General features: G+C 40.8%; 2 protein-coding genes across 2 annotated transcripts; both read left to right on the forward strand.

The window, feature by feature from the left end:
- The first annotated feature begins 1,110 nt into the window (after positions 1–1,110).
- Positions 1,111–9,587, forward strand: LOC146484914 (heat shock cognate 71 kDa protein-like). The gene is made up of 7 exons (XM_085104206.1): positions 1,111–1,315; positions 1,395–1,468; positions 3,588–3,662; positions 4,395–4,524; positions 5,729–6,567; positions 7,532–7,879; positions 8,908–9,587. The coding sequence occupies exons 1-7, from the start codon at positions 1,111–1,113 to the stop codon at positions 9,070–9,072; spliced, it is 1,836 nt and encodes a 611-aa protein (XP_084960332.1). The 3' UTR covers positions 9,073–9,587.
- A 1,433-nt stretch (positions 9,588–11,020) lies between these two features.
- Positions 11,021–19,259, forward strand: LOC146484915 (uncharacterized). The gene is made up of 5 exons (XM_085104391.1): positions 11,021–11,404; positions 13,397–13,860; positions 15,272–15,931; positions 17,031–17,281; positions 19,086–19,259. Exons 1-5 carry the CDS (start codon positions 11,139–11,141, stop codon positions 19,128–19,130), a joined length of 1,686 nt encoding a protein of 561 aa, XP_084960517.1. The 5' UTR covers positions 11,021–11,138; the 3' UTR covers positions 19,131–19,259.
- The last annotated feature ends 140 nt before the right edge of the window (positions 19,260–19,399 follow it).

Here is a 19,399-nt window from a genome sequence, read left to right on the forward strand (position 1 = left end):
ACCTATGCGTGAACCTGCAAAAAGGTCATGGAGAAAAGAATTCATCGCCTTGATGTGAGAATACGCATAATGTCCCTATTCTCAGTGTTCGCTCGCTTAATACAGGCCATAATTTGGACCAATCTCTAGCTAGAGTATTAATTCAGGCGTCTATTTGGTTATCTCTCTTGGGAGTAGCTTTCCGTGTACAGTCGAATCTGTCCAGTTTTGCAGAAAGCACGAAAGAATTGGATTCTTGCGGAGTCGAACCCATTTAAGGCGGGGAGAGGGGGGTGATTGACACCCGTTTATTTGTTTATTATATTTTTTCCCCTCCCTCCCTAGTCCTTCGCCTCCTCGCCTGCGGACTTGCATGTTCCGTAATTCAACTCTCGGGTCCTCAGGCCTTTTGTTAAGCGAGCGCCCACTGGGAATAGTTTACTAGCCAAACCCAAACTATAATAACTGTAGCCCTGTACTACCTGAAGTAACTGTAGTAGTAACCGAGAATATTATGGACAAACGTGGACATAGTTAAGAGTTCAATATCGTGAATAAAAGATCCCGAAGTGTTGGAGGTACCTCGCCGCTCGTAGCTCCAGAACACTTCGTTATCTTGGACTTGGTTTTCGAGTTCTTTGATTTCTTGGTCTCCATTGTCTTGGTCTTTGTTTTGGAGGTCTTTTTGTCTTGGTCTTTGTTTTCAAGGCCTTCGTTTTATCATAGTTAATTGAGGGACTGGTTATGAAACCTTGCCATGTTCAAAGCTGATAACGATGGTGCTGCAATTTAGGTTGGAAGGGCCGCGACCGTGCACAATCCTTTGTTTTAACGTTCACACTACAGATGAATATTTGAACAGGAACGTTTCTATTGGCCAGTTGCTCCAACACGTTTCAAAATCTATTGTGGTTTGTGCACGGTCAAGGCCAAAAATGTTAACAAAAACATATAACAAAGAAACTTGTTTGGCTTCATAACCATTCTCCTATATTAACTTTGGTTTTATGGGTCTTAGGTCTTTGTTTCCTTCGTCTCAGTTCATTGTACACACCCATTTTGGTGTCAAGGCTGTGACCATCAAATCGTCGTCGACTTGTTTGGCTTTTGTCTCTCCTTGATAGAGAAAAAATGTCTAATGTACCTGCGATTGGGATCGATCTCGGTACCACGTACTGCCGTGTTGGAGTCTTTCAACATGGAAAGGTGGAAATCATCGCGAACGACCAAGGAAACCGCTCCACACCGAGCTATGTTGCGTTCAGAGAAAACGAAAGATTGATCGGTGATGCAGCAAAAAGCCAAGTCGCTTTGAATCCCAGTAACACGATTTTTGGTGAGTTTTAGCAACATTTTGGCTGATATATATATGCTTGAGGAACTGTGAGAGAATTTTTCGTTGTGTTTTTTTGCAGACGCAAAGCGCTTCATCGGTCGAAGATTTAAGGAACCTTCAGTGCAAAGTGACATGAAACACTGGCCTTTCCAGGTACTTCTGAGAGACATGAAGGAAATTTTAACTTGCTGTCTCAATTGATACCATAGATGTTTACTAACAAATAACAGTTTACAATTGCTTTTGGATAGTAGATGTTGCCACAGTTTTGGGAAATATTTCCGCTCACATGTAACCTCGCGTATTAATTATATATTCACCGCCGGCTCTTCCAAAAACAGTGTTTACCTCGGTGTAAGAACCTTTACGTCAGCTGTGACTCTCACAGGTTCTTACCCCGAGGGAAAGCCCCCAAACGGTGAGCTTGAATGAGTGTAAGTCGAAGAATGTATATACAAAATTAATGATGTGCAAGGCTGTGCGAAAATCTTGCGCAATTTCTAAATAGCCTTTAAAAGAATGCACAATACCAACCTGATCCAGGCTCTCAGAGAAGGAAACCTCAGAGAACATAGCCGCGGGAAGCGAACGCGAAAATTTGTCACGCTTTAGCCTTGTGCTGAATAAGGCGGTTGGTAAGGAAACTGTGCTGCTGCGTCGGCGACCGAAGTGGAAACGAATGTTTGGGTTGATCGGGTAATTTGGTCATCGTAATAGCGTTGGGTTGGCTGGGAAACAACGGCTTTGTTCAGGGATAATCCCCGAGATAATCTTTATTGCTATCGCTGAAATCCTGTCTTAACAAAAATAAGGCGTTGTTTGAGGCGACGGATCTTTTTTCTGCCAGATACCATTACTTCTTTGAGGTGTTAGGTGTTGCTCGCACTTATAAACTCGCAGCTACAGGTTGACTGTCAAACACCAACCTTGAAGACGATGATTTTTGTGGATTGATTCCGTTTTCGTCTGATGGCAGGATGTCAGACAAATTTACTGTCATGAACTGAGTAGGTTCATTAGCCACCTTAAGAAATTTGATCGAGATATGGTAGACAGAGGCTTTAAGGTTCGGAATACTTCGTTAAAAGTTGCATCAGAAACATCAAGGATTGGGTTCTCGATATATCACACTCCTCATATATCAACCATGGGTTAGCTTTCTCTGAATATTCCGGGCCATAAAGCGAGCGAACATAAAAGAAGAATTAACTCAACAATGGATAAAAAGAATAATCATGTATTGTTGAATTTCGTCTTGTTTGTGAAAAGTAAGGTTATTGAGAAGCTTCCAAGGATATAAGCTTACAAATTTAAAATGTGCAAACGAAGTTTCATGGAGTCTTTGCTGTCCCCTGTGTACTTGAGCGCAGGGCGCAATAGGAGTAAAATTTGACTGTGATTAATTCACCAGGCAGTGGCAGCGCATATTGAGATTAATTTGTCGGTTCAAATCATAGTTAGTAGAGGAGACTGGTTATGAAAGTCGGCAAAAATCAAAAGCAAAAACAACGGTGCTGCAATTTAGGTTGAAAGCTCCCTGACAGTGCACAACCTTTTGTTCTTTGGTCGCACATTCAGACTGAATAAATTAATGGTACGTTTCTATTGGTCAGTTTTTTAAACTTAATTGGAGTGCTATTGAGCGTTGTCACCTTTGTGCACCTTCAAGGGCAAAAAAGGCCAACAAAAACCTAAATCAAAGGAAGAATGTGGGGCTTCATAACCATTGCCCTTTAACTATGTTCAAATATAAGACCGTGACCAACTACATTACACGGTTTTAACATTTTGCTTGCCATTATTTGAACAAAACTTGCACAAAATTTGTTGGGTGAATGTTGAAAGTGAAAATAATTATAACGTGTGGAAACCGCTCAAACGTAAAGAAGAAATTGAACTGTGAAATAGTAGTTGAAAAAAACAATGATCATGAACAAACCTTAAATATCGTTTAAGATATTAAAATAAAACTAATAATTTAATACCTTTGCTCACACAGAATTTTTATTAGCGATTGAAATGAATGATCGTCCCTGAATCGACCAAAACACAGCAGTGAAGCAAAGGTAGTGAAGCGAGTCATGTTTTGAAAGGAACTGTATTGCTCATTGTCAAACAACAAGGTTTAAAGTATGCCATCCCCTGCCCCTAAATCCAGTCAATATGGCAGCCAAAGATCGTGGAAGAAAAGGCAACATGTTTGTTTATGGCTCTACAGATTTTAAAATATTGATGAGGGGTGCAAATAAGTTTATTTTCTTTTTTGGAATAGGTGATCGATGACTCTGGGAGACCAAAAGTCCAGGTGGAATATAAGGGGGAAAAGAAATCATTTTATGCAGAGGAGGTGAGCAATCAGTTTTGAAGTTATGCTCGTTCAGCAACTTTTCTTGAATGTTTAAGCTGAAAGGTCAACTCTGAATCTCGTAGTAAGTTTAGTTAATTCATATTTCGGGAGCATGGTATTAAAGCAAATGTTCAGAGGCAGTTTTCCCTGGAGATTTCGGCATGTTCAGGCTTGGGAAACAATGGCCCGATTTATACTAGAGACGGATCATCCGTCTGGGACGACCTTGGGCAAAGCCGAACGGTAGTTCGTCTGAGACGAACGTTAACTACCGATCCGTCTCTAGTGTAAATCGAGCCATTGGCCCGATTTATACTAGAGACGGATAATCCGTCTGGACGAATTAATACGGGACGAACTATAAAACACAGTGTTAGTTTGTCTCATAGGCTGGAGATACATTTAAGCACAGTGTACCTGTGAAGAAAGGCACAATACGCAAGTTATTTACATACGGCAAAAACTATGTGGCTAAACTGCAAAACAGTCGTATTTTTTGCGAACGCGAGCGAAGTTCAATATTCGAACGAAAGGTCTGGAGCGAGTCACGGGCGTGTGAGGCTCGCGCGCTTCCCACGCGAGGATCACGCTTACGGCGCTTCTCGCCTTCCGAAAACGTCCGAAAACGACTGTTTTGTGGCATGTGCCGGTCTTTTTTGTTGCGTTTTATAAGCTCTGCAGTAAGAAATGGTGACTGAAAATAATGAAAAATGCATAAAATCATTTTGGCAGATTACATCCATGCTGTTGACGAAGATGAGAGAAACAGCTGAGGGCTTCCTTGGCAAGAAAATAACAGATGCCGTCATTACTGTGCCTGCTTATTTTAATGACTCACAGCGTCAGGCCACCAAGGACGCAGGTAGAGTTGTAGCCTATGAGCATGCTCTCTTTTAGGTCAGCCGCGAGACAATTGGGGTGGGACGCCCCCACCCCAATCCCCTCACGGCTGACTTAAAAGAGAACTTGCTCGCAGGCTAGTAGAGTCCTGGGAAAATGTGATGTGAAGCACTTTACGGCACTTTACGTAAAGTTTAAAACACAAACAGCAGTGTTTTATCGGGATTTAAAACCACTCGGCTGCGCCTGGAGGTTTAAGACCCGATAAAACACGTGCTGGGAGTTTTTTGAACGGCTTCAAAAACAGTCCTGGAAAAGCGTGTGTCGAGAGAGTTCATAATAATCATGCCTTTGTGAACGTTGGAAATTAGCATACGAGAAAAACATTAAACACCGCATACTAATAAGGAGGAGGTTTTGTCGGGTTTTAAAACCTCTGCACGTGATGTTTTATCGACCATTTGATAGGTCAACGGACTTATGAAGTATCAACGAGTTTTTTTAAGGTATTCTATGAGCTTAATTAAAGAAACCCCACCAAAACGTTTAATGATTTTTTAACAAATCGACGGAAGTTTTCTTTGGTTTTTACTCTTATGGGCCATAAAATGGCGTCATAGTATTAGAAACTCAAGTTAAACCAAGAGCTGCAGCGAGTGGTTTCTGACTGACAAGTTTTGCTTAATGTACATAGTCATTTTATGGTCTATTTAACAATTAGACGGCAAGCTCGAGGTTTCTATCGGCTGATAGTTGGCGAGGAGCGAAGCCCCGAGCCAACTATCAAAGGCGATAGAAACCGAGAGCGAGCCGTCTAATTGTTTTAGCATACCTCAGTGATCGATCTATCAAGTTGTAAAAAACAAATCGACGGCAGGTTTCTATGGTCTATACTCTTTTAGCATACCTCAGTGACCGACTATAGCGTAACGCACAATCTCATTGGCTACACAGGTGCCGTCTATCGATCGATAGACGGAAGTTCGTCAGAGCGCGCGCGATTTAGCATGCATCATTGCACAAATATATCAAAATTCATGAAATAAAAAGATTTTTTTGCTTGATACATCGATCACTGAGGTATGCTAAAACAATTAGACGGCTCGCTCTCGGCGAAACCTCGAATAGATTGACCACACAAGTTTAATAGAGGCCCCCACCACCCCAAATTAATAGAGCTTTTAAAGTACTAACCATTAAAAGTTTTTTTCCTTTTTATTTATAAGGTGTAATTGCTGGCCTCAATGTTCTGAATATTTTCAATGAGCCAACTGCTGCTGCTATTGCTTATGGTCTTGACAAGAGGGTTGGTGCTGAGCGCAATGTTCTCGTCTTTGATCTTGGAGGTGGGATGTTTGATGTCTCCGTTCTGAGCATAGAGGAAGGAATCTTTGAGGTCAAGTCAACATCTGGAAACACACATTTGGGAGGAGAAGATTTTGACAATAATGTTGTGGACCACTTTGTTGAAGTTTTCAAGAAAAGGTACAAAAAGGACCTGTCAACAAGCAAACGTGCACTACAGCGTTTGCGCACTGCTTGTGAACGTGCCAAGAGAACCTTGTCATCTAGTGATAGCGGCAACATTGAGATAGATTCCTTATTTGAGGGGATTGACTACTACACTTCACTGACCCGTGCCAGGTTTAATGATCTAAATAAAAAAGAATTTAGAAGCACTATAGAACCAGTAGAGAAGGCGCTGCGTGACGCTGGTCTCAGCAAGGATCAGATTCATGAGGTAGTCTTGGTTGGAGGTTCCACTCGAATTCCAAAGATTCAGGAACTTCTGCAGGAATTTTTTAACAAAAAAGAGCTGAACAAGAGTATCAACCCAGATGAAGCAGTGGCATATGGAGCCGCTGTTCAAGCTGCCATTCTGAGTGGCGACAAGAGCAGTGAAGTCCAGGATTTGCTTCTTTTGGATGTGGCACCCTTGTCTCTGGGGCTTGAGACTGCTGGAGGGGTCATGACTTCCTTGATCAAGCGTAACACAACCATACCCACCAAACAAAACCAGATCTTTACTACTTACTCTGATAGCCAACCCGGTGTTCTGATCCAGGTAAATGTGAAGTGACGTAGTAGTACTATATGAAGATGTAAAAAAATTGGATCTTATCAACTGAACTGAGTTAAAAACGTAATTTGGTCACCGAAAAGAGATTCAAAAGCTGATGTTTCGAGTGTTATCCTGCATTACCTCCTCGTCCGATTCACTCTGATGAAGCGCTGATGCATCAGTCAATCATAGCAGGGCCCATTCCCCCTCCCCCTCCCCCGGAATTAGCCGAACAATCTTCAGTGTTGTCTATCCCCGGGTCGGGCGTTAACCCACCTCCAGCCCTCCCTCTAGCCCCCGGACATTTGACGGCCCTTGTGACTCAACCTCACAATACTTTCGCTTTGTTTCTCAAGATAAGTTCATCAGCAATTAAGACAAATAAATTGTGGCTTAAGTGTGTCTCAGGAGATTATAAATGAAATGGTTGATCCACAGAACGAAAGGTTACTACCCGGAGGGGGGATGGGGCACTCCTTTATTTGGCCGAAACTGGTATGTGTCGCCCAGCAGGGTATGGTTTTCGGGGGCTGGAGTCTTGAAGAGGGTATACCATTTCACTATTTAGCATCTTGACCAGGGTGTCTTTCTGGACAGGAAACCTTGAACAGTGTGTGAACGTTGACCATGCGCGGTCTACACGTGTGGCAATCACGTTCTCCGGTCACTCTTCTTTTCTCGCCCCAAAGAGCTTGTTTGGGGCCGTGGTCCCTAAACTTTTGACACATTTCTTAAGTTTCTCTTTGGAGCCTTTGGAGTTATTGGCTTTCAAAGGGGAAAACCTGGCTAACTTGTTTTCCTTGTTTTGTTCAGCTGTTATGTACACTAGTTATATAATTCCAAGGCTTATATTTGGAATAACTATTCTAAAGAATGAAATTTGAGCTTGTGCAAATTTGAATTTGGGCTACTTTGAGAGTAGGAGTGTAAAGCATATAGCTGATCTGTGTTGGTCTGTTTTGTTCAGGTGTTTGAAGGAGAAAGAGCCCTGACAAAAGAAAACAATCTGCTGGGGAAGTTTGAACTGTCTGCCATCCCACCAGCCCCTCGAGGCGTGCCACAAATTGACGTCACCTTTGATATTGATGCAAATTGCATCCTAAACGTGTCAGCTGTAGACAAGAGCACAGGACGGGAGAACAAAATCACCATTACTAACGACAAAGGTCGTCTGTCCAAGGAAGAGATTGATCGCATGGTCCATGAAGCAGAAAAGTACAAGGCCGATGATGACACGCAGCGGGACAAAATCCAAGCCAAGAACTCTCTGGAAGGTTATGCATATCACATGAAAAACACCGTTGAGGATGACAAGGTTTTTATCTGTTCTTGCCGTCATCATGGTTGTGGTAAATTTTGTCGAAATTGTACAACAGCCACTGAATGGATGTGGACTGGCCCAACTTTCTCAAAGTGTTTTTTAGTAGAGGGCAAACAGGAGTTGTTGAGTACATGCAACAGGGTGGCCAAATGAATTCAAACTGCTGAATATGACATGACAGTGAATTAAACGGTTGAGGCCAATTGTACATACTGTTTAACAATACAGCTTGGTTTCCGGACTTTTCCTAACCTATTTCCTGACTTTTCCCTTGAAATCATATCCCATAAATTAGAGTTGAGTTTTTTTTGTGCTTCAATCAATTAACCCTCACACACAAAATTAGTGACTTAGTGTCTTGTTTTACATGAAAAGAAAGCACGTATAAAACAAATTACAAAACTCCAGAGGCATAAAGATTGCATTTCAGGACAGGGTCTCCTTTTGTTACCGTGCAACGTTCTGCACATCTCAGAATCATCAGATAAGCTCTGATTTCTTAAGGACAGTGCCTACCGAATTCCAAGGTATTTAATGCGGCTTTTGACCGTGTAGGAAAAGAATATCTTAACAATGGCTATTGAAATCCAAAAAGAACATTGGGGATAAGCATGCATTTTTGAGAGTTTATTAAGCATCAACTTTGGAAAAAATTCCATGTATTGCTATGTATTTTAAAGCTTCTTAGAATAACATTATTGTTGATTAATTATCTCTTAAAAATGGTGGTTACCCCCAGTTCTCTTTTAAGATTCCATTATCTCTTGCTAAGATCTGCTTTTTCCGCATAGTCATAAAATTAAAAAAAAAAAATACTTCTGTATTAGGAAACACTGTCCTAAATATTTCTTGTAAAAGGACATATTCCCCACCTCAAAAGGGCATTTCTTGTTATCTGAGTATTTCAAACTAAAACAAAAACTTGGTGAGCATATAAAGCTTGTCTTGGGAAGTAGGCACCCCCTCCACTTCTCTGACAAAGAGTTTCGAACTGATGTGTTCCCATTTTATTCCACGTACAGGTGAAGGATAAGATCTCAGAAAGTGACAGGACAATGATTGATGACAAATGCAATGAGGTGATTAGCTGGCTAGACAGCGAATTTGATGCAAGCAAAGAAGAGTATGAGAGACGACAGAAGGAACTTGAGAGCATCTGTAATCCAGTCATTACAAAGCTGTCCTAGAGTGCTGGGGGTGCCCCTCCACCCGCCGGAGGGGGCTTTCCCCAAGGGGGTGGGGCTCCTACGTCTGATTTGTCTGGAAGGCCTGCCATTGAAGAAGTTGAATAGAGTTTTTGTGATGTTATTAACTCAACATACTGTGGCAGGGCTTTCTCAAAGTAACCTTAACAGTAGTATATCTGCCAATAGCATTGAAAATGGTAAAATTTTGTTGGATGTTTTTTAATGTTCTTGATGGTTAATGACCAGGGACATTCAGGGCTGGAAATGATTCCTTGTTTTCCTTGCAAGCTGTTATTTGCACACTGGACATTTTAGCAAATTAGACTAACATGTCAGCTCTGTGTGAGATATTTTATGCAAGACAATTTATAATGGTTTACATTGTATTTTGTGTGAATTTTCAAGTCACATCGGGATGTACAAGCTCACTGAAGTCATAAGAATCTTTTTTTCCAGCAAAACAAGAGATTCTAATTAAATATGTTTTGGAGCAAGTATGGTCGCTTTCTAAAGAAGATCTTTGTGAAAAAAATCTGAGTTTTTTTTTTCGACAACTGTCATTTCCAGCACTGCATTGTTTCCTATTTCCCTGTTTAAACCGGTAGACAAGTTTTCAGAAAACAACTCTGGTTTCATTGTATGATTGTCAGATTGTTAGATTAGAATTTTACATTATACTCAAATAAACCCCAATTTGGAGAGTTAAAGGTGTGCTTTTTGATTGAAGTTTTAGGGATGAATTATTTGATTTTTAGACAGTATCTCAACAGTTTTCAGTGTGAAGTCCCAGAGTTCCATAGAAGTTAATCAAAGGGTGCGTTCTTTTGAGACTATTCCGGAATAGGAATACTCAGAATAAATGGTATTTGTGTTCTTTTGGGAGATATTCCGTTTTCCGAATAAACGTAATAACATTCTGTTCATTCTTCTCCCGATAGCAGAACGGACAGAATGGAAGGAATACGTTTTTTCTTAGAATAGACAGAATACGCGGTCTTTTGGGAAATTTTGGCAGGAAATCCTACGCAGCCACTAGCGCGCAGACATAGTAGTTCTCAGGTCACCTCTACCATTGGTAGATTTTAACATGTAACTCGTGCCACCCGAGTACAAAAAACCAGACCGAGAAAAATAACTCGCGGCCCGAAGTCTTATCTCTCGGCCCATCGCGACCCCCAAAATAAAAAAGAATTTGATAATGCTACTGAAACCTTAACTCGTGCCGCCTTACGGCCCGAGTGATTAGCCCTTACCTCGTTCTTAATCTCAAAAATCAAACTAGAATACAGTCGAACCTCTCCTTGCGACCACCTCTCTTGAGCGATCGCTTTTCCAAAATAACAAAAATTTTTCCAGTCAAACCACTAAAGTTGGAACCTCTCGTAGGCGACAGCAGCCACTTTTAGAGATGAGAGTTTGCCCTTTTATTTCTTTTTTTTGTTTTGTTTTGTTTTTGTTTTTAACCTCCCGTGAGCGAGCACTTGTCAGATATTGCCCTCATATCTATGCCCTGTCGGAAGTTGGATAATTTGCCTTGACAAGTAACGTTAACATTATCACAAGTACATTCTTGGGTAGTTCAGGGGACATGAATATCACAATCGGAAGTACCGGATGTCCCGAAATAGACTTGTCCCATTCGACGTATTAGGTATTAAATTTATCACAGGCAAACCATCAACTTGGATACTGAAGTTCTTTAGCAATATAATTTTGGAAAGTTTAAAAACGTTTTTGTGGCTACTAAATCTCTGGAGTCATCTTATGCTAATGAGTTCAAAATTTAGGGCCTGTTTACAGGTGAGGTACCCCGCCTACCCGTAGACAAAAAAGCTAGTCTTCACATGCAACCCTCTGGAAAATCCCGCGGGTCACGTACATCGATTATCGCCGACAGGTCGAGGGAGGTCGAGGTCTTGTACGCGCCATACTCGACAGGCACGTGTCCATTTCAGAAGTGGTCACGAGCGTAGTCACGTGAGTAATGACTCAGAAAAATAGCTGATTCAATTATTTGTAAGTGTTATCTTATTTTGCTCGTGTTGGTTTATGCTTGAAGTAATATCATGTCGTCCAAACGAAGCGGCCCTGTGGGTTCATGGAAACCGTCGGAAGCTAGAAGCGAGTTTCGAGCAAATCCAGCGTTGGAGGGAAAATCAAGTTCTGGATATTGTCTTGGTTTTTTGCAGGCGAATTTAGCGATTCTTCCTTCTTCTCTAGCGGATGACTTTGAACAGTTTTGTGAATTAAACAAAGCTCCATGTCCGTTGTTATATAGAAGTGGGATTGGTGAACTGTCTGCCGGAAACCTGGCTCCGGACTCCGATGTAAGGTACGTATTAATGTAGGCCATTTCTCTGCATGTATCAACATCAATGGCTTGTAGGGGCAGTAGGTCGGGTGAAAGAGATTTTCGTGGGAGAAAGTTTATCCTAAGAACGGGAGAGCCCCTGGGTAATTACTCTTACCGAACCAGTTCCAGAAGCATTTGAATTCCCCGCTTTTGATTGGCCAGGATAAAAGCGGGGAATTCAAATGCTTCTGGAACTGGTTCGGTAAGAGTGATTGACCAGGGGCTCTCCTGTTCTTACAATAAACTTTCGCCCACGAAAATCCCTTCTACCCGACTAACCGCCCCTGGGTTTCGGAGGATGCTATACGCCCTATATGAACATATTTTCGGTAAAGTAACTTCACCTAAAGGAAGAATTATGCAGCATTCAAATCCAGTTGTGCCCATCCCCCCCCCCCCCCCCCCCGGGCAATAGTGGGGCATTTTCCCACACTGTCCATCCCGGGGGTCGGGCATTAGCCTTCCACCCAATTACCCTAGGGCATTTGACCATCTCACTTTTTTTACCTTATAATATTTTCGCTTCTTCTAATGACCAATTCATTGGCAAATTCAGTCAGTTTCTTCTAGAATACGTCTAGATAGGACGCAAATGGGATGCTAGAGCTGCAGAATGACCTATTTGGCACAAAATACGGGAAACAAGACCTAGCTGGGACTAAAATGGCCTGAACTACCTAAGCTTACCTTAGATTTTATTGCAAGTAAGTTGAGAAAGGAAGAAAACAAAACTTTTTTTAACCCCTACCTCGGGGCATTTGAACAACGTTTTGTCCTGGCTGTGGGACATTTGCCAGCTTATTTTTAAAATATTCTAATTCCCGGGGGTCAACCCGGGGGGGGGGGGATGGGCACAGCTGGAATTGACTGATGCATTAGGCTATAATGTCTACACTATGCTGGATAGCATTTTATGCCGTTGTGAAAAATACAACAGAAATTATCCAAAACCGCTGCCATCTTTCCACTAGAATCCAATCCTTGTTCCTCGTTGTTGACTTCCGTTTCGGTTTGTTTCTCTGTTGATACTACTCAAGAAAGTATCACGCAAACCTATCCGATATGCGGTGATTCACTTTCAAGCCAGAGCAGCGCAGCATAACTCTGGCACAAAAATTAATCCCAAAATTATCAGGGTTTTGTGTTTGAACAAAAGCCCTATCTGATATGTTTTTGTTGGCGGCGCAAGAACTATCCAGTATAGTGTAGACATACATATGTAGCCTTAATGTAACAGCATAATGGATAGAACTAAAAGTGAGTATCAGTGTTATGATCCTCTAAATGACTGACCATTTTGGGGGGGGGGGGGGTATATTGGGATAATGAGCCGTTAGTCACCAGGAGAGGCTCTGGAGAACTGGAATTTAAGTTAAATTGTTTGATTGGCTGCCCCATAAAGCCTTGCATTGTTTCACTGCAGAAATCCTGTGGTAATAAAATTCCAGTTCCCAGGGGGGGGGGGGGGGGGGCATTTTTTCTTAGGTGGCATTTTGAGCTGCTACCAAACCTAGTAAGCAGATGAATCACAATCAAGTTTTGGACATACATTGTACAGTTCCAGAAAAAAATCCATACCCACCCAAAGGAAGGTCATCATAAATTCCTAGGGGAAACTGGAATTTCCTGGGGGGGGGGGGGGGTCTTAAAAGCCAAAATTTTCCAAGGAAAGTATGAATCTAAACTGGAATTTCCTAGGGGGGTCCAAAACAAGAGTATCTTTCACAGCCAGGCAGTAAGGAAATTTTCTGAAACAGCAAATTTTAAAATTATATTGTGCGAGAAGACAATATTTGGTTTTGGTTTTCACTTCTTACTTCTTGATTTAACTAACCTGGCAAGATGAAAATGAAAAATAGTTTTTTACTTACTGAAATATGGGTATTTTTTTTGTAAAATAATGTAATTAAAATTCTGCTGTCAATATATATGTAACACTTCTCTGATTTTGAACTCACTCAACACTTTCAGAACTGATCTCCAACTGTACTGTGTATCTGAAAATGGAATTATCACAAAGAAGCTTGGCAACCTGAGTGCATACCCTATGGACGACTTCGTGTCATTTTATTTAGGGTGTAGCTTCTCATTTGAAGAAGCAATGATAAATGCTGGAATTCAACTGCAAAATGTCACCGAAAATCGCAATGTGTCCATGTTTACAACCAACATTCAGTGTGTACCTGTTGGGCCATTTGCCTGCCCGATGGTTGTTTCAATGCGTCCGATTCCCAAAGATCTGGTTGAAAAAGCTGTTGTTGTTACAGCTGCTTATGATGCAGTGCATGGAGCACCTGTACACATTGGGGATCCATCTGTGATAGGAGTAGAGGATATCTACAAGACAGAATTTGGGGAGCCATCTGACATTGGAGATCTTATACCCATGTTTTGGGCTTGTGGTGTGACATCATCACTAGCAGTAAGATCTGCACGTAAGTATTAAACCAAACATGACCATGTGCCAGGCCGATGTCATTGCTTTGAAGAAGCCAGCTCCATATGTATAAGCCAGTCACAAAATTAAGAAATCTCTCAAAGCCATTGTGTTTTGGTCATAAATGTACTCTGAGAAGCCAGTCATCTTCACTCCAGTTTCACTAACTCAACTAATCTCCACAACCAATGGTTGACTGGTGTGAAGTAGTGAATTCAAGACTTTGAGGGATGGTAGGACTAGCAATACTTTTCTGTGAGCCTTTTAAGGTTTGCAAAAGAAATTGACACTCTGAGATGGCTTTGCGCAAAATGTTGAGACTGCATGACCCATGAAATTTGACTAAAATTTTGCAAGATGCATGTTTTGAGAGGCTTCATCACCCCTTGATGTGGTCACAATACATTAATAGTTACCATCTATAATCTAGCCTGTTACCAGCAGCTGATGACAGCCCTAAGTGCACCGTTAAACATGCGTTTAACAAGCAGTGCACAAGGATTAGTAAAAAGTGTAAATTGATAAGGCCCTGGGGTTTCTTGTCTTGTCTTGTTTTGGTTTGAGATACCGGTATAGCTACCTTCTAAACCGTTTTCACCTGATGATGTGGTATAGTGGTTAAAAAAAATGATATGCTCTCTATAAATGCATCCTGAATTTTAGCAGGACCTCTTAGAATCCTTACTTCAGCTTCTCTTGTTGTGCTGTTCAGTGACACAAATCATTTTAAGAGGGATGACGAGAAACAAGAGTTTAAATTGGTATATTTTTTAAGCCTGGTTAATGAACGGGAATGATGTATTATTCAGTGAGTGACACATGCATCACATTTATTCCATTTTGCATATGCCACGCATTGACATTCCAATCCTAGCAGTATGCAGGATGTTTGTCCTATCAACCTAGTAATAATGGCCTTAGCTCCCACGAGTCTGACCCGTAGCTCAGTGGTAGAACATCCGAACTATTTAACTCATCAACAATAGATGAGCTTGGAAGCTGGTGCCTAAAAGGTTGGTGGAGCTGTGTAGGAGGTATCCATGGCAACCCTGCAAGCAGCCACCACCAAAGGCACTGTCACACTGGACCCAATCATTGGAATACTTACCAAAGGGAGGGCAGAGAGGGAAAAAGGCTTGAAAATAAAGCAAGCAAAATGACCGTCCTCACAGACCAGCAAGCAAGCAAATGCAAAGCGAACCATGAGGCACCCCCAGCAGAGAGCTTTAAGGTTGCCCCCACTCTGCTACGAAAGGCGGCTACTGACCGGTGTTGTCTTGACTTTAACCTTGCCTAAATCACATTTCCTTTTTCTGAATTTGCCTGTTTCACTCACTGAATAATACATCATTCTCAAGAATTTAAATTATTTCATCACTATGTGACTTTTCTCTATTCTGTTTTCACAGAACCTTCCTTATCCTTTAGCCATAATCCTGGTTCAATGTTTATGTGTGACACTACTGTCAGTGAATATTTCGATGCGCACAAACCACAACATGGGGATGAACAGCCCAGGCTCATTACACTTACAGGTCAACCTTACCTTGCATCAGTCTCTTCTGCCAGTGCAGTGTCAAAAGTAGAGAAGCTTGCAAAGATGGTGAGTGAATCTCCCAACAAAGCTGATGGATCAGCTGATAGTCTGCAGGTTGCTAACGATTTCTTGAAGATAGCAGTGAGGCTTTCCCATGCTCGATCTGTTGTTATAGCTTTACTTCATGAGAAAGAAAGCTTTTTATCTGAAACATCAACATTAGATTGCATCCAAGCAGCAATGTTCCTCGTCAAAGGTCTTCAAGCATTGCATAAAAAAATAACCATTGTTACTCAGCATGGTACACAACGACATGTACTTCAAGATAGGTTAACAGCCAGTGCTGCTCAGGGGCAAATCTCAAATGATGGTGTTCATGTTGTTGAATGGGATGCGAGTTGTGATATGAAGGAGAAGCTATATCAAGGTGAAATCAATCATAGGCTCGACACAATCATTGCCCTACAAATGGCCACAAAGACTGAGAACAATGAAACCAAAGGAGGTTTGGTGGACAGATTTTTCCAACAAGGTATGTGAATTTCTACAGCAACCCCTTTCTGGCTTTTCTGGCCTTACATTGAGAAATTCTGATCTTGTGAGGTTGTCAGTATTGCAGTGAAGTGCATGCCTGGAGTTTCCACATCATTGTTCTCTTCTGAACTCACAACATCAACTTTTGTTGTTCCTACCTACACTCAGTATAGTACTCTGTCTTGTCAAGGTGAAAGCTTAAAACCCTAGGGTGAAAGCTAAAAACCCTAGGGTTAAAGCTAAAAAACCCTAGGATGAAAGCTAAAACCTTAGGATGAAAGTTAAGAACCCTAGGGTGAAAGCTTAAAACTCTAGCCTAAGGGTGAAAGCTTAAAACCCTAGGGTGAAAACTTAAAACCCAAGGGTGAAAGCTAAAACCTTAGGGTGAAAGCTAAAAACTCTAGGGTGAAAGCTAAAAACCCTAGGGTGAAAGCTAAAAACCCTAGGGTGAAAGCTAAAACCCTAGGGTAAAAGCATAGAGTTTGTTTTGCATTTGATATTTTGATATTTTATACTTTTTTCACTTTACTATACATATTTTAACTTTTGGAATAAGCAGTGAGTCAAGTGCTTTGAAATATTTTGATAATGTTAGTGCTATATTAGAGCGGTTTTCAATTGAGTGTCGAAAGTAATTTCGCCTTTGCTTTGGTTTGCATAACTATGCGCTGTGATTGGTTAACAAAACTCACGCCACTTTCCTAACCAATGGGAATCCAAACCAAAACCAATCGTGTTTTGGCCGCACGCATTTTCCCACGCTTGGCGCCAGTTACATGTATTTGCTTCAAATTCTGATTGGCTTAGTGTGTTGTTTACATCTGTTGCCATTGGTCAGAGTAGTTACCTTGGTTTTGGCTTTACGACACTCAATTGGAAACCGCTCTATAAAAAATTTAATTTATTATTATTATTATTATTATTATTATTATTATTATTATTATTATTATTATTATTATAAAACCAACAAACCAAATTACAATGTATCCGTTTAGTCTGAACTAGCCCCTCTCTTCATCCAACAAAATACCAAGTAAAGGCGACATGCCAGAGATTTTAAAAGTTGCCTGAATCTTTGCTGTTGTTTCTTGCCATAGTTAACAGCTGGAAAAATGGAATTGTTACCATAAAGATCACAACCAACAAAGAAAAGATGTCAGCACATGAGGCCAGTTCAGTGGACAGCCTAACAATGACCACCACCTCACTGAGGATGGCTGGGTGTGGTCTTGCCGTCGCCTTGTATGTCCTTAACAATTGTCCAATTCACTCACGATATGTAAGGCGTGGTATTGGCAAAACACACCACTATCAAATTGACCAGCTCCTCTTGAATGAAGACGTTGAGGTAAGATCTTTATCAAAATCATAATTTTATGAATATCACAAATTGTGAGGCAAACTTTCAGTTTTTTGTCATGATTCATAGACCTTATACAAAAATGTGTGACATTTGTAAATATTATTTTGTCTGGATTCATATCAGCCCTGCTAGCCACATTCAAGCCAAAAATATTCTTTTAACTTTTGGACTCAAGAACAAGGTTAGTAGGGCTAATTTGAACGCAAACAAAGGAATTTTTAAATGTCAGCTAGTTTTGTATATGGTCTATAGGTTTAGCATGTAGAGGCAAAGTAACATCAGAGTTAGCCTGACTGTCATTAACTGCAGAAATTCCCGTACACTCATTGGCTAATTGTCATTGTCAACAAACGGACAGACAGTCGTGAATTTATAATTTTTGCGATGCTGATGCAACGAGCGAGAGCGGGGAATTTGAAAACAACATGGACGTCAATCTGTCACTTTTCAACCAATAAAAGGTCTCCCTTTTTTTCCATTTAAGCAGTAAGAGACAAGTTTTTGATTTTGGTCGCGTCAGATTTAATAAAATTTATTAGTTTCTTGCATTTTTATCCCGCCTTTTGACTTCGTTTTGTCCCTTCTGGCTTATTGTTATAGTAAAAAACAAATTAACATCAGTTTTTCATGCGTCTGTCCTGTTATTGATCACGAATTTCGTCATAACATTGTCAAAGTAGTCTGCGCATCCACTCGGCGATCCACAGCTACTTTGACAATGTTATGACGAAATTCGTGAACAATAACAGGACAGATGCATGAAAAACTGACGTCTCGCAGTTATTCAGCCAAGTCCTCAAATCACGAGCAGAAACATTATAACAGACCTAGCATCTCGCCCAAGATGAAGAGTAATACTTTTTCACTACAGAAACTGGGTTAAGCTTTGGTTATATGGCCAACCACACCTGTAGTGTGATATTGACAATGTTCCTGTTATCATAGCTTTTCTTAAGATAATGCAAGGTTAATTAAACATAATGGTGCACTAAACAAACTGGACACAAGGACATATCCACTTCCTGTGCATACGCTGCAATCCTTGTAAAAAGGTTGCCACTGTATTTTTTAGATCTTGGGATTTATTGTGTATGCCGGGATACGTGTAGACTATTTAGTATAAATCTATTAGCGTTCTATCACGAATGTCGTTCTCTGATTGGCTACGTTACTCACTATCTATTCTGTGATAGATAGTGAGTAGCGGTTTTCAACAAAATGGCGCCCGCTTAGTCGCGTTTTCGAAGTGTCTGCGATGAGGAAATAGATAATTTACTTGTTTAGTTTTGACCGACTAGTAGATTTATACTAAAACAATTAGATTATTCGCTCTCGATTTCTATCGCGTGATAGCTGATTTGGGCTGCGCCCTTATCAGCTATCACGCGATAGAAATCTCGAGCTCATAATCTAATTGTTAGGGGAGAGACTGGGGTGAACGTTACGGGGGCAATCTGTAATGGCGGTTCTTTGCTGTTGTGTTCGTGTTTCTAATCCGGTTTAACCCGTGACTTGAATGTGTGTTAGGACTCTACAGGATTGTCGTTGTCACAGTTAGAGTGTTCTGATTCCACCCATACCTTGTCACGTTGCCGAAGCTTCGACACAATTTCACTCTTAATATGTCACAACAAGTTCTCCAAACAACAAATACTGGTTAACCGCAGTTGAGGAACTATAACAATTCTTTATCGTAATCTTAAATTCATCCTATTGTAAGCTTGTGAATATTCTTGTTATCCTGTGGTTATGTTGATTTATTATGTCTACAATTTTCTTTGGTTTGTAGGAAGAGGTGTGGAATCAAATTCTGAAAATCGCAACAGAAAGTTGAGTTCAAGAGCCTGATGCAAATAAGCGTATGTATCTTGGAAAAAACTTTCTTTAAAATCAACGCATGAGTAAAACTTCAAATAATGGCCAATAGCCTTTCCTTAACAGTTAACTGACAAACAACAGATGTTGTAAAAACTTTTGAAAGTCCATTTTTACACGAGTAAACTTCAATTAAACGTCAGTTAGATATGGAGTAAAACGATTAAAGGGGTTGCAGGGATTGCCCAGGACAAAGCTTCCGTGACTGGATCTCGTGTCTTTAATACT

The sequence above is a fragment of the Pavona decussata genome, unplaced genomic scaffold (genome assembly GCF_977016875.1).
Source record: "Pavona decussata unplaced genomic scaffold, jaPavDecu1.1 SCAFFOLD_29, whole genome shotgun sequence".
Lineage (NCBI taxonomy): Eukaryota > Metazoa > Cnidaria > Anthozoa > Scleractinia > Agariciidae > Pavona > Pavona decussata.